Source organism: Heterocephalus glaber, unplaced genomic scaffold, assembly GCF_053883595.1.
Source record: "Heterocephalus glaber isolate CG9 unplaced genomic scaffold, H.glaber_assembly_v1.0 deba00001442, whole genome shotgun sequence".
Lineage (NCBI taxonomy): Eukaryota > Metazoa > Chordata > Mammalia > Rodentia > Bathyergidae > Heterocephalus > Heterocephalus glaber.
The window spans coordinates 33,782,975-33,798,606 of NW_028258296.1; the positions used below are offsets into that span (position 1 = coordinate 33,782,975).

The following is a 15,632-nucleotide window of genomic DNA, read 5'->3' on the forward strand; positions in this document are numbered from 1 at the left end:
GCTGTGGAACATTTTGGTATTTTACTTGCAGTCAAAATTTTGGAACTTGGTGGTTTAAAAGGCTTTAGTATCATATTAAGAATTCTTCCATTAATGAATACAGCAATCGGCCCAATTTAATGTGTAACTGAGACTGTAGGAAAGTAAGACCAATTAGATTTTGGGCTGTACTAATAATGAGTAGGTGTGGGGTTTTCTTCTTTCAAGAGCTGAGGACTGTACATCCAAGTACTTAAGACATAGCTGAAGTATACTCTGCAAGAGGGGTGTGAGGGCATATATAAAGAAAAGGTGATGTGCCTGTTGGACAGCCAAAGGGGCAAATTGCTGTAGAGATCTTTTCTCCTCCTCTCCCTTCCACCATGCTGACCTTCTTCACTGACCAGCATCAATATGGCCTTTATACGTTTAGTACATTCTCTGCCTTAGGAATCTTCATGATACCCGGCCAGGTAGCCCAACGCAAGCAGGCAAACCCTCCTGTTCTGAGCCTAGGACAATCAACATAGAGAAATGGAACTGTGGAGACATTTTTGTGGCAATAACAATAGGGAAGTTCTCAGAGGCAGTGCAGAACTGAAGACAGAGATAGCACCTTGGACTCCAGTGACATCAGTGCCAACTAATGCAATATATGAAGGCGATGTGGCATGTAGTATTAAGTAATGGTAGCAGCACTGTCTGCATCAGTGCTCCTGTGGCACGGTATTCACTGAGATCCAAGTTGCACTTCCTTGGTTTGTTCTCTCCATTTTCTGGGTGTGCTTTCTATATCTCCTAGACAATTCTGTGAGTGAAGTATCATTATGAATTTCTTCGTTTAGAGATTGCAGTTACAAAAGATTTTTTCCTTATTTGCTTTCTGAACTTAAAGAGGAAAAAATAAAGTTTTTAAATAACTTATATTCCTAGATTTCAGTAGAGAACCTTTTTGAGTAAGTCTGGTATTGCTGAATACTAATATATATTATAATCCTCAACTGAAGAACGTTACAGTTTAGTAAGGAATGTAAGACATATGAAACAAATGCAACCTATAAGTTGGAATAGAATTAAGAAACTGGGAACACTGCCATTTGGAAAGTCTGAAAGCGATGGGATTATAGCTAATTATGAAAGGTATAGGAGATAGCATTTTGGGTACAGGAATTACAAAGCACAGAAACAATTATATATAATCACTGGGCAGTGACTAACTTGACTGAGGTGAGCGCGTATCTTGAAATCATTAGGAGGTACATTTGATTAAGAGGGACTACATTGAAACTTCATCTTGTAGTCAGAAATGAAAATATCCTTTAGTTCCCCAACAGGGAATTCTTACATATAACTTAATTTACTTAAAAATTTTAATAAGGGCCTACAGAAGAAAAGAGGTGAAGCTAAGAGACAAAAATAACATATGAAAATAGTTTAGATCAATTTGCATTCAATTTTCCACTATTTTTGGAATTTTCAAAAAAAAAAAAAATAATAGGCACGGAACAAGCAACTAAGTAATTACAGCTTTGCCTTGGCAGTGCAAGGACTGAAAATTATTTCTTGGTGGCAATGGCCAGTATTGCTAGTTGTCCTTGGCACTCCGTAACATTCTTCCTTATTAACTTCAAGAAGACTTCCAGAAGTAAAGATACGTTGGAAAGTGGCTGAAAATAGTTTTGAAAATCTCAACTTTCTTGGCTTGACAGTGAAACGACTGGAGAGACCAGTCACTGGGTCAAAAATCAATCACAAAACAGAGGAGGTCTCCATATCGTCTATCTTTTGCATCAACCTTAGAAAAGACAAACTCGAAAATCACAACCTCGAAGAAAAGCAAGGATCCCGCGAAGTCCAGGGCTCGCTCGTGGCTTCTTCCCAGACCCAGTCCCGGAGGACTACCGCCCTCGGTGGCCCACGGGCTGGCGCAGCGTGAGGACGTCCCTTCGCCCTGAGGCCCGGGCGGCGGCGGCCACGCCTCTGCCCACGCTCCTGGGCTCCCGGCGTCCCGCTCTGGCGCCCCCGGCCGGCCAGCGCGCGGCCCGGCGAGGCTGCGTCCAGGCGCGGTGGCCCTACCCGTTCGGCCGGGTGCGCGTCCCGGCAGTTCCGCGTCTGCGCGGCGGGCTAGGGGCTGGAGCGGGGCCGGCCTGGGAGGTGCAGGCCGCGCGGGAGCCAATGGGTGCGCTCGGGGAGCGGGGCGGGCGGCAGCTGCCGGCAGGGCGCTCACTCTCGGGATGGAAGGCGAGCGCCGGGCATCTGAGGCGCGCTCCTCGGACCTCCAGGTCGGGGGCGTCGGCGGGGAGAGGACGGGGGCCGGCATCCCCTTGCTGGGCGACAGCGGCTCCTGCGCCCCGCTGCAGGCCGACGTGCTGGTTCTGGACGAGGACGAGGACGACCTGGAGGTGTTCAGTAAGGTGAGGGCGCGGCGGCGGCGCGTGCCGGCAAAGTTCCCAGGCTACTCTGGAGTTGACACCGCGTCCCCGCGGGGCTGGGCGGCGGCGGCGGCGCGGTCCCGGAGCTGCGGACCTCGCGGGCAACGTCTCCGCTGCCCGGGCTGCGTCGCGGCGGGATTTTGAGCCACAGGCACTCCCTCCTCCGTACTTTGACCTTCGGCTGGGCAGGGCCGTGGCTTCGAGGAGTCTGTAAAGTTGTGTTTGTTTTCCTTCGACACTGACAGCTCCCTGCGACAGTCCCCGAATCCCGGGGGCGGGGGGCCTGAAGCTGCCTCCGTCACTGCCAGCTTCTGGTCGGGCGCGGCCCACTCTCAACTCGGGGGAAAATCAACCAAGTTTACGGAATTTGTTTTGGGTTTAGTGTTGTTGGTTGTGGATTTGAGAGTTGCGTGACATTCGAAGTGAGTCTCAAATCCAGACGGAATAGGTGCCAGGCGATCCCCTCTACAGGAGAAAGCGGCCGTGTGTCTAACAGGAAGCTGCAGAGCGGAGGATTTTTCAGATGGCCAGCTACTGCCATCCAGCCCACAGCCAGCAACTTTCCCTTCTCTCCTCTCTCTCCTCCTTACATGTGGGACCAGAAGCTCTTTCTGACTTGAATTGTAATTGGAAGGAATGGATTTGTGGGATTAGTAGTAAACTTTGGGTATAGGGAGACTGTCCTAGTTGTAATTTCTTAAAGGTTTTGGAAAAGAAAACTATCTTGTGGAGCGATTGAATGTCACTCCAGTTTCTCAAGTTGCTAATAGGAGACTTGAGTTCAGATCAGAACACTGTATTCATTACCAAGTTAAATGTTACCTTGAGATGGTAGTTAAAGCTGCCAATCTACTTAACCGTGTCTTTAATCTGGGAGAGCAAACAGAAGTTGGAAAAGAACTCTAACTTCAAAGAGAAATATTTAAGATCCGTTTTTTCCCTTAGGGTTGAGTGGAATGATAGGCCCAGTTGTATTCTAGGTGTTCAGAAAGAGCATGACAGATTTGTGCTGTTGATTTCTCCATTTATTTAAATTATAAAGCATTGGAATTATTTTACGATTAGTTGTAAAAGGCTAACATTGCCTTTCTGTATTCCACATGTACTTGATGTTCACATCAAGGACAATTGGTCTATTGACTTTTTTTTTTTGCTATACTTTCCTATTTTACATTGCCCATTAAATTGTGAGTAACAGTCTATAATTATGCATCCTGTGACTTCCAACTTTGGGCTGCAGGTTGGGGGAGGATGCTGGGAGCTGCAGTTGTGTATGAAAAATCATCTGGAATTGTTCTAAATTTACCAGGTGGTCTCTTTCCTCAGAGTCTTAAGTGTCCCAGCTGGCTCTTCAGTCACTGTTTTAATGAGACCTTGCTGTTAGAGGTGGATCTAAGGCAAAGCTGATGGAACTGAAGCAGCAGAGGTGTTCATTTGCCCAGGCCTGTAGGAGTGGTGGGGATTGCTGTAGCTGTAGATGTTCCAGGTGGAAAGCAAATGACACCTTGTAACCGGAAGCATTCCTAGTGAGTGCTCCTGGTCGGTAGCCTAAAGCTGCGTCAGAATAAGAAATCTGTATCTCTACACCTCCAATCATTTGTTGAGATTTCTTTTCTCATTCTAAATATAAGTTTATTTTTCTTCGCAATCTTTTTTGTTTGTAATGTTCTGTTCTTTTGCAAAGATGGCCTTCCAAACTGTGAGCTTCAGACCTTGCACTGGACCCACCCTCCTTATTACGGTTAACTGCATTTGTTAGGTGCTTAGAGAAAGTTAAGAACCACCACTATAGAAACTGGCTACGTAGATTAAAGATATATTATTGTCTAAAGTCTGAAAATACTACTATAGTTGGAAAATTTAGAATTATCTACCTGCTTACATTTCAGTAAGTTAAAATTTCCAATCAGTAACCATAGTTAGACAAGTAAATTTAGGAAAATCTCCTCCATTTGGCCTACGCTCCTCTCTGGAACTCTACCACCTTCCAGCCTACCCTATGATGGCATCTTCAATTACTTTTGAAGGCAACTGCCATTGTCTTTCAGTGTGCTAACACTGTCACCATTCACATCTGTAGTCACCTTATCCCTTACCTTGTGCATGTATACCTGGTGCCCCCTTCTAGAAGTTTTTCAAAGAATAAGAACTTTGTCTTATTATTTCTTTTCTTCTCACAACATGTTAACAAGTACATGCCAAGTACATTTGTGTGTGTGTATGTGTGTGTGTGTGTGTAAGATGGCTTTACTATGTATTCTTTGAGAAAAAAACATTTGTTTCTTACTATAACAATTTTTTTAGTCTATGTGGAAATATATGACAGAAACTTTAAATGCCAGCATAAGTCGGTGTTCTGAGCTTTCAAATGTCCAGTGAGGAGAAAATGATGCCAAATCTCAAGAGACCATGGAGAGTGCAGAGGATTAATTTAAAAACAAGTAGAGAAGTTGGAAGGGAGGAAAAATTAAGCAATGATATCAATCAATCAGTCAAACAAAGGAAAAATAAAAATGATACAAACAGTAGCAATTATGTTAAAACTAGGGCAAAGCGAACTTTAGTTCAAAGGTTTATTTCTCATGCCAGACTGCTTATCTGTCTAAACCCTAAGATAAATGAGAAACTTGCAGATATAATTATCCTCATCACAGCCAGTCATCTTGGAGAAGTCACGGAATGGACTGGTACCCCAAAACTAGAGATAGGACAATAGGAAGTTCTGGAAGGTGTGGACTAGTGGCTTAATTTTAATACCCAGCAAAGCCATGAAGTGAATAATTTAGTATTTTGTTGATAAACACTTTGAAAAGACATACATAATACAAGTTAATATGTTTTATAAGAATAATGAAAAACTTAAGTTTTTAAATGGTAAATCAGAAATGAGACAACAGACAGGTTTGAGGAGGGTTTTGAAATAATAATTCATACTTTTGTAAAAAAGGTTACTTTTGAAAGTATAGGTCATGGGGCCGGGGATTTAGCTCAGTGGTTCTGCTGCCTGCCTTGAAGGTGCAAGGTCCCGAGTTCAATCCCCGGTACAAAAAAAAAAAAAGCATAGGTTATAGGGCTGAGACATCCATTTTTTCCATTGCTACTATAATGAAATAACTGTAGTAGGATAACTTTGTAAAGAAAGAATTTTTTGCTCACAGTTTTGCAAGATGAAGTGATCACAAAGCCAGACCTATAGCCAGAGAGGCTGGTTAGTGGTAAGAATTGACTGGAGGTCCTAGAGACCTACTTAAATCCCTTCTGTGGGTGGTACCTCCAGTGACCTCTGGACCTTCCAGTAGGCCCACTTAAAGGTCTGATGGCCTCCCAATGTCAGCACATTTAGAACAAAGCTCCCAACACAGGAACCCTTGGTTCGTACCATATCCAGACCATAGCAGTGATGGAGGGGCATAATTATAATATTCAACAATTCTATCACATACCTAGAAGAAGGTTGTAGAAGTCTACTTACTAATTTTTTGGACACTGTCTCTCACCCTATATTTTGTTTCTGTTGTATACCTGTATCAGTCATGATCTTGATAAAAATCAGAATTCTTTCAGGTTTGAAATTAGATCGTAGTGCAGGGGCTATTTATAGATTTATAGGCAGGGTTAAAGGCATATAAGGTATATAGGGGCATGTAGAATCTCAGTGTAACCAAAAGCCAGTAACCCCCTAGCTCTGAGGGGACAAGGAATGGAAATAGTGTTACTGGAACCCAGTGAGAGCCGAGCTCTGGAGAAGGGGCCATTTCTGCAAAAACTGTGTTTATAGAGAGATTGTACCTACTGCAGCAATATAGTAACAAAGGCAAGAGGGGAATAGAGAGTACGTTTCCTGAGCACACGTCTTTCCTCTTTGTCTTAGTCACTTTCTTCATTGCACAGATAAAATACCCAACACCCATAATTTAAGAGAGGAGAGGTTTACTTTGGCTCACACTTTAGCCAAGAGTTGGCTGGCACCAAGGGGCGATGTCAGGGCAGAGGGGCATGGTGGAAGAGAGCTGCTTGTGGCATGGTGGACAGGAAGCAGAAAACAAAGGGATGAGCTGAGGCGGGAGATACATCTTTCCAGGTCATGCTCCCAGACACCCACCTCTTCCAACTACACCCTACCTTCTAACAGTAAGTCAGCTATAAGGCCCCATAACCCACTCACCTCCCCAGAGACCTGCCTATGAACACATGAGGCTATTGGCGGACAACTAGATACAAACCAAAACTTTCCACCCCTAGTCCCCAAAAGGGGTGTGCATCCCTTTATGCAAAATGCATTTAGTCCATCTCAACAGTAGCCAAGGTCTTAACAGTTCATTGGTAAAAAAATCAAAGTTCAAAGTGTCTGAGACTTACAGTAATCTCTTTATCTGTGAGCTACTATGAAAATAAAGAAGAAAATGAAACACTGCTGACATTTAATGGGTAAATATTCCCCTGCCAAAAGGGAGGGATAGGAGGATAGAAAGACCAAAACTCAAGCAGAGCAAACATTAAATCCTGTAGCTCTATGTGCAGCACTCAGGGAAAGCTGCAGTGAGACCCAAACTCCATACATTTCAGTTGGCCCCGCCCCTACCGCATTGCCACTGATTGTAGCCTTCATGGCTTCTCTCTTGGGCTGCCCTTGCTCCCTCCTTGTGGCTTTCCTCAGCAGTTGTTCTACATTCCTTGCACTTCCAACTTCCTGAGGTCTTCACTGTGCTTTTGGCTTCTCTCTCACAGCATCATGCTCTGACCTTTCAGGGATACATTGCCTGTCCTTACAGGCCTTCTTCTGGAATCTGGGTGGAAACATCCATGGCCCTACAACTCTTATATTCTGCATATCTGTAAAACCAGAATCTCCTATCAAGTTCAGCTTACAGGGCTATTTCTCTAGCCAGCATCTCCAAACTTTTCCAAACTCCTCCTTTGAACCAGTTCCAAAGGTGTCTAGATCACATGCTCAGGTAGTGTCACAGCAACAACCCCACTTCTTAGGTACTAAACTCTATCTTAGTCCCTTTCTTCACCATTGTGACTAAATACCCAACACTCAAAACTTAAGGGAGGAGCGGGTTTTTTGCCTCACATTGCAGTCCATAGTCAGCTGGCTCCACGGGAGGGTCCTGGTGGAGGAGAGCTGTGCATGGCATGGGAGACAGGAAGCACAGAGTGAAGCAATGAGATGGGGAGGGAGATAAAACCCCAGACGCTCACCTTTTCCAACCGGTCACTATCTCCTAATAGCAAGTCAGCTAGAGGCTCCCATAATCCAATTACCTTCCAAAAGCCCTGCCTGTGAGTGCACAGGGCTCTTGGGGAAATTCTAGATATAAACGATAACACTCCTGCCATTAGATCTCCTGCTTATTGCCTTGTCTAGGTGCTATTGTGATGTATCCACAGGGGTCAGCTTCCCAGGGCATATTGAATAGATGAGTGGGGGTTGAGAGTGAAAGTAAGGAGGGACTAGTTAGAACGTAGTACTAAGGGTGGAGGATAGCTTTATGTAAAGATGGGCGTATTAGTATCTCCCTCTCCATATGCTCTTCTATAATGTAATCAGCCTCTCTCCTATGAAGAGTTGGGATCTCTGCCCCTGTCCTTGAAACTGGTGGGATTGTGACTATTTGGTGAAAATAATGCCCTACAACTTTGAAGGCTAGACCATAAAAAGGAATACAGTAATCACTTTGTCCAGTGGGTCATTGTGCTTTTTAAAAAAATTTGTTTTTTCAGTACTGAGGATTGAATGCAGGACCTGCACACTGAGCTACATCCCCAGCCCTCCTTTTTTAGATTTTTAAATTTTGAGACAGGGTCTTACTAGGTTGCTCAAACTTGTGAGTCTCCTGCTTCAGTCTCCCAGAATGTTGGGATTATAACTGTGTGCTACCTTGCTCAGTAACACCGTGCTTTTTGAAGCTGCTGTGTAAGAAATGTAACCTAAATCCTCCATGCTTTGAGGTTACATTGAGACCCTATTAAGTGGGTGGCTTGAAGATGTCTATGTGATTTCAGCCTCTAGCATCCAGGTGCCATCAGCCATCAGATCTCAGTTGAGACTTCTGGTATAATGGAGGAGAAGCAAGTTTCTGCTGTGTGCTGTTGGCATTCCTGACCCAATAAATCACTGAACATAATAAAATATTAACAAAGTTGTTTTATACCACAAAATTTTGCTATACCTCAAAAGTTTGCTATATAGCAATAGTAATTATAATAGCAGCTAATAGCCTAATACAAGTAGCCTGCTAAATCTTTTGATAAGTTATAATACTGTGAGCATAATAGGAGCATAATATGGAGTTTAATTGGGATAACTGTTAACTTTTGAAGAAAACTCTAGGTCATTATAAGCAAAAACATAATCAAGACGTGAGCTTAGTTGTTAGGAGCAGATTCTGTGGGAGTGTTGCCTATATGAATTTTTGAAATTCTGGCTCCATTGCTTATTAGTTTTATTTCATGGAGCAAATTATTTAATGTCAATGTTTCAGATTTTTTTGTTTGTAAAACAAAAACAGTAAACAGTAAAATGAAGGATAAATAATATATATCCAGATTTATGAGTTACTATATTAATTCCCACTTTTTAAAGGTATATCCTTCCTGTTTCTGGCTCAAGGATATTTACAATTTGATGGTTAAAAACGGGGGAGGAGGGAGAGACAGACCAATAGGGCTGACCACTAGAAATTTTACTCTTGTATCCTTCCTAAGTGAAGAAGATAAACAGTCCTCAAGTTCTCTTTTTGAGTTAGCATATGTGATGATGATAAAATTAAAACAAACAATAAGTTTGAGGAGGCAGTTTATCAGACCACTTATGTGGATTCATTGTGTATTTTTGTTTCTTTGGTTGATCTGTTGGTTTTGGTGGTACTGGGGTACCCTACCACTGAGCCATATCCTCAGCTCTTTTTTTATTTTTTACTTTGAGACAGGGTCTCACTAAATTGCTCAGGTGGAACCTGAGTTTGTGATCCCTCTGCTCAGCCTCCCAAAATGTATATTACAGGTGTGCCAACTCACCCAACTCTTCCTGCTTTTTAGTGCCTAAGAGATCAGTAAGCATAAATGAAAATGATATGATATCGAATCTCAACAAGCACCATATTTTCAAGATCATATGGAATATTAATTGTACTGAACTCTGAACCATCTGCGCCACTTCTGAAGATGCATTTTACTCTCAGTATTTTAAAAAGGGAGCGATGATTTGTGCTACAAATACAAAGAAATATTATCACATCTCCAAATGCCAGTGCCTTGTTACTAATTCTTTGGAATGTTATCTGTTGAGATAAAAGCTTGAAATCTTGTCTGGGGTTAGGATTGCTCTGTTAGTATTGTCTTCTAATGACACAGGAAGTAGCAACAGTTTTGTCACACATTTAGATATTTATGGAGGATAATAAAGAGATTTAACTGATGATATGTTTGGGTAACCATGGCCTTTAAAAAAGGTCTGGGAAGCAGAGTAGTTTAACTTGGAAAAGACTTGGATTAATTCTTTTAACAACTCTGAATAAAGAGTAATTATGATATAGGTGGAAGAAATGTTTACAGTTTTGAAGGGCAAAACTAGGATGACTGGGTCAAAAATATATGGGTAAATTTCAGGTCAATTTAAAGAAGAGTTTCTAATTGAAATTTCCAAAATTAAATGAATTAGCCAGTGTAGTTGTGAATTCCATCACTAAAATGTCCCAGCACAAGCTGGATGACTAACTTTCTAAGAGGAAAGGAGGATGTGACTGTTGAACTGTCTTTTTCCTTTATTCAAACTGTGTTATAATGGAATTATAACTTCCTGAATTTAACTGAGAGCAGAGGAAATGATTAATTGGGTGACGCTACTCATCCCTTCAACTTAATTCCAACTGAACTACAATATATTCTACCATTTCCCAATTCTCAGTGTTTCTTTTTCCAAGCCTATTGTATTTTCCACCTACTTTTCTGCTATTAATATCATAGGAGTCTGAATCTGTTTTCCCTTCTTAATCTCTAGAGTTAGTGCCTTCTTTCTTTTTCCAGTGTTATGATCAGTAGTTATGTCATTACCTCCAAGAATCACCCTACAAGCATAACACTGGGTTTCACAAACACATCCCTTACTTTTCTGCTGTAAATTTTAACATTAGCGCACTATTAGCCAGCTGTACATCTCAGTACCTTTGCTTGAGGGATACAGGAAGTAATCTTTGCCTTTACCCACTTGGTACGACAAACAGCAAGGTATGGGCACGTGTGCAAAAAATGTCAAACTGGGATTTTCACCCACACAGTTCTCCTTCTAACAGGTATTATGTTTAGCAGAGCATCACAGAGGGCATAATTCACCTACACTACTCTAGGATTTGTTTAAAAAAATGTTGTCTTTTGATTTTTCTGGTAGAAGTCGCCCATTTCAGTATAATAGCACATGAAAAACTAGATTTGCAAGTTTTGGAGAAGGTCAAAAGTGAGTCATCAGATTACTCATGCGTGTATATTCAAGATGATTCATTATGATAAAATACATGTTTTCATAACAGAAGAGTGGTGTGAGTGTATGATGATGATAATGATTATGACTTTGACTTTGGCCATGTGAAACCAAAGTTCCTGTGACAGTGAAATGGAGCAAGAAATGACGACACAGGGAATGCAGACCTCCTTGATTCAGATGATAAAGAAAACAGCAATGTGAGGGCATATTTGACTAGTCAAAATGTTGCAAAATGGTCATACAACCAAATGGAACGATCCAATGTTAGAACCAGGTCTGAAATGTAGTGATGACCTTGGCAGGGGTGAAACCTATTGGACAGAATGCAAGCACTGCCATTCAGTGTTGGAAATTGTAACACACAAAGTGCTACAAGATGCTGTGAAATGCACAGAGGATGAAATACAAGTAACAGGTTCTGTATGCATCAATATCCATATTCAAAAATGTTTTCGTTATGCCACCTCACTAGCTGAACTGAAAGCATTCATAGGTCTGCTGTAGTTAGCAGGGATTTCTCATTGTAATCACAGACATGTAAAAGATTTATGGAAAAGTGATGGGTCAAAAATATGGCATAAAAATTTATGCCTTTGTAGATGCAAAAACATATTATGCTTTCAATTTAGAAATTTATCCTGGAATTCAGCCATCAGGTCCTTATTTATATAGTAATAAACCGAGTGATATTATGAACAGACTTGTTACTCCCATCTCCCAAAGTAATTGGACTGTGACATTCCACAATTGGTTTACTAGTTTCCAATGGATATTACATTTGCTAACAGAGCACAAGTTGACTAGTGCAGGAACTGTACACAGGAACAAAGCAGAAATTCCAAATGAAATGTTGCGATTTCAGAACAAAATTTAATAGTAAGAAGTTTGGATTTCAGAAAGATATAACATTGGCCTCATATATGGCAAAGAAAAACAAACTGGTATTACTGATGTCAACATTGCACCATGATGGAAATACTGATAGGGAAACAAACCTTGACAAAACGGAAGCCTGAGACAGAAACTCTCAGAGTTTCTGAGACAGAAACCAAAGGTGAGTAGATGTTGTTGATGAGATATGAGCAACTATGATGTCATTCAAAACATAAAGCATTGGCCAATGGTTGTGTTTTTCTTGATTCTAAACATGTGTGGCATAAACAGTATGATAGTTTACAAAGAAAATAACAACTGCAGAGTACCACAGAGAAATCTTCTTAGGTGATTGGGACTGGAAATCATAAGAGATCATTTACAACAAAGGAAGAACAAAATGTTTCTGCCCAGGAAACTAACAAAAAAGTTGTAGAACACACTGGTGAGCTGACAAGTGAACAAGCGGGCACAGCATCCCAAAGACCTAGTATGACAACAGGAAAAACAAAAAAATGTCAACTGTGCCCTACAAGAAAGGACAGGAAAGCAAAACATATGTGCTATCAGTGTAATCAGTGCTTGTGTAAGGAAGATGCAATTTTCTTTTGTTTTGATTGGATTTTTTAGGGGGGCTCATCTGGGATTTGAATGGATGATGCAATTTTCTTTTTTTTTCTTAAATTCTTTTATTGGTACATTGTAGGTGTACAACACAATTACATTTCATATTGGGAACTTGTACCTTTACATAATGCATCTTGGTTCTTATGTTTTCCCCATTCCTAGCCCTCCCTTCACCCCCTCCACCCTTCCCTATTTACAAAGACTTTATTTCCATTTTTTCCATTTCTCATCGTTTTTCCTTTCCCTTCTTTCCTTTCCCCTGCCCCCTCCCACTACCCCTACCCCTTTGGACCATTACTTCCTATTTTGCATTATTGATTATTCATTCTAATCATCAGTACATTTTAGGTATACAATATAATGACACTCATCATTGGAAATTTGCACCTTTACATAATCTCTCTTGGTTCTTATTTTCTCCCTTGCCCAGCCCTCCCTTCAACCCCTCCATTCCTCCCTATTTACAAAGATTTTGTTCCTAATTTTCCATTTTCTCATATTAATCCCATTCTCTTCTTTCCTTTCCCCTACCCCTCCCACTTCCTTCCCCTTTGCCCCTTATCTTCCTATTTCATATTACCTATTATACATTTTAGTCCTTATTTACACTTTCAGTTTCTCACACCAGAGAAACTATTCAGTATTTATACATGTGTGTCCTATTTATTTCACTTAAGAGTATCGCCTCAATGTGCATCCATTTAGCTATAAATGTCTCTAGTTTCTCATTTTTTATGGCTGAGTAGTACTCCATTTTATAAAAAAAAACCCTTTTTCTTTATCGAGTCTCCAATTGATGGGCATTTGGGCTGTTTCCAAGTTTTAGCTATCACAAACTGTACTGCTATGAACATGGGTGCACATATATCACTGTGGTATGATTCTTTTAATTCTTTGGGGAAGATCCCCAGCAGGGGAATAGTGGGGTCACATGGGACTTCCAGTCCTAGTTGTTTGAGGTATCTCCATACTGATTTCCACAGGGGTTGCCCCAGTCTACACTCCCACCAGCAGTGGAGCAGGGTTCCTCTTTCCCCACAGCCCCACCAGCATTTGTTATTGGTGGATTTCATGATAGCAGCCATTCTTTCTGGAGTGAAGTAGAATCTCAGTGTTGTTTTCATTTGCATCTCTCGAATGACCAGTGATGTTGAACATTTTTTCATGTATTTATTTGCTATTTCTACTTCTTTGTCGTAGAAATGTCTGTTCATTTCAGATGCCCATTTTCAGATTGGGTCTTTAAATTTGGGAGGTCTGATCTTTTTAAGTTCTGTATAGATTCAAGATAGTAGACCTTTGCCTGAGGAAGAGCAGGTGAAGACTTTTTTCCCACATTGTGGGTTGTCTCTTCACACTGCTGGTGGTTTCTCTTAAGTGCAGAAGCTTTTTAATAAGAAGAGATCTCACTTGTTGATTGTTTGTGGTAGTTCATGGGCAGCTGAGGTTTTGTTTATAAAATCTTTTCCTACACCGATGTCTTCAAGAGTTCTACCTAACCTCTGTTTCAACTGGTTCAGTGTTTCTATTTTAATATCTAGATCTTTACTCCATTTTAATTTTAGTTTAGTGCACGGCGAGAGATATAGGTCTAGTTTTAATCTTTGGCAAGTTGAAAGCCAATTTTTCCAGCACCATTTATTGAAGAGGCTATCTTTCCTCCAGTGAGGGTGTTTGGCTCCTTTATCAAAGAAGAGATGGCTGAGTGTGTCTGGTATTGTTTCTGCATCTTCTAATCTGTTCCACTGGTCCTCAGGTCTGTTTCTTTGCCAGTGCCATGCTGTTTTTATCAGAGTTCCTTTGTAGTATAGTTGCAGGTTGGGGAATGTGATACCCCCTGCCATGTCTCTGTTACCTAGAATTGCCTTTGCTATTCTGGGTCTCTCCTTGTTCCAAATGAATTTTTGGATTGTTTTCTCAAGGTCCATGAAGTATGCTGCTGGGATCTCAATTGGAATTGCATTGAATCTATATAGCAGTTTTGGAAGTATGGCCATTTTCACTATATTAATCCTTCCTATCCAGCAGCAGGGGATGTCTGTCCATTTTCTGATATCATCTTCAATCTCTCTTTTCAGAGTGCTATAATTTTCAGAGAAGAGGTCTTTGATTTCTTTCATTAGGTTGATTCCTAGGTATTTCAGTTTTTAGGATGCTATGGTGAAAGGAATTATTTGCCCTATTTCTCTCTCAGTGAGTCTGTCATTTGTGTAGAGAAAAGCTATTGAATTTTGTGTGTTGACCTTGTAACCAGCTACTTTATTGAATTTGGTTATTAAGTCTAGAAGACTTTTGGTGGAGTTCTTAGGGTCTTCTATATAGAGTATCATGTCATCTGCAAATAATGACAATTTGACTTCTTCATTTCCTATCTTTATTCCTCCTTTTATTTCTTTCTCTTGTCTAATTGCTGTGGCTAATGTTTCCAGAACTATATTGAACAAGACTGGTGATAGTGGCCATCCTTGTCTTGTTCCTGATTTTAGTGTGAAGGATTTCAGTTTTTGACCATTTGGTATGATATTGGCTGTTGGTTTTTCATAGATTGCTTTTCTCAGTTTCAGGTAGAGACCATCTATTCCAATTTTTTGTAGGGTTTTTATCATAAATGCATGTTGGATTTTGTCAAATGCTCTTTCTGTGTCTATGGAGATAATCATATGGCTTTTGTCCTTGGCTCTCTTGATAATAGTGTATTACATTGATTGATTTGTGTATGTTGAACCATCCTTGCATCCCTGGGATGAATCCCACTTGATCAGGGTGTATGATCTTCTTGATGATCTTCTGCATTCTATTTGCCAGTATCTTATTAAGGATTTTTGCATCTATGTTCATTAGTGAGATTGGCCTATAGTTGTCTTTTTCAGTTGGGTCTTTCTCTGGTTTGGGGATCAAGGTGATGCTTGCTTCCAGGAATGAATTTGGGAGTATTGCTTCCCTTTCAATTTCATTGAATAATTTAAACAGTAGTGGCAGCAGTTCCTCTCTAAATGCCTTGTAGAATTCAGCAGTGAAGCCATCAGGGCCTGGGCTTTTCTTAGTTGATAAGTTTTTAATTACATTTTCAATTTCATTGGTTGATATTGGGTTGTTTAGAATTTTTAGGTCTTCTTCATTCAACTTTGGTAATTCATATGTATCTAGGAATCTGTCCATTTCTTCTGTGTTTTCCATCTTATTGGCATATAGGTTCTGAAAGTAGGTATTTTGATGATCCTCTGGATTTCTGCTGG

The 15,632-nt window shown here is 40.8% G+C and overlaps 1 protein-coding gene across 4 annotated transcripts in view; it reads left to right on the forward strand.

Moving 5' to 3' along the window:
* The first annotated feature begins 2,022 nt into the window (after positions 1-2,022).
* Positions 2,023-15,632, forward strand: part of Snx7 (sorting nexin 7) — a 112,466-nt gene continuing 98,856 nt past the window's right edge. For 2 of the 4 annotated variants that reach the window (XM_087213172.1, XM_021247843.2), the window contains exon 1: positions 2,205-2,393. Coding sequence is in view for 2 of the 4 variants with exons in the window: in XM_004869101.3 (XP_004869158.1) it covers positions 2,214-2,393 (180 nt within the window). In the remaining 2 variants the exon portion in view is untranslated. Of the gene's footprint in view, positions 2,394-15,632 lie in introns of all 4 variants that reach the window. The other 2 variants (XM_004869101.3, XM_021247844.2) reach the window with 2 other exon arrangements.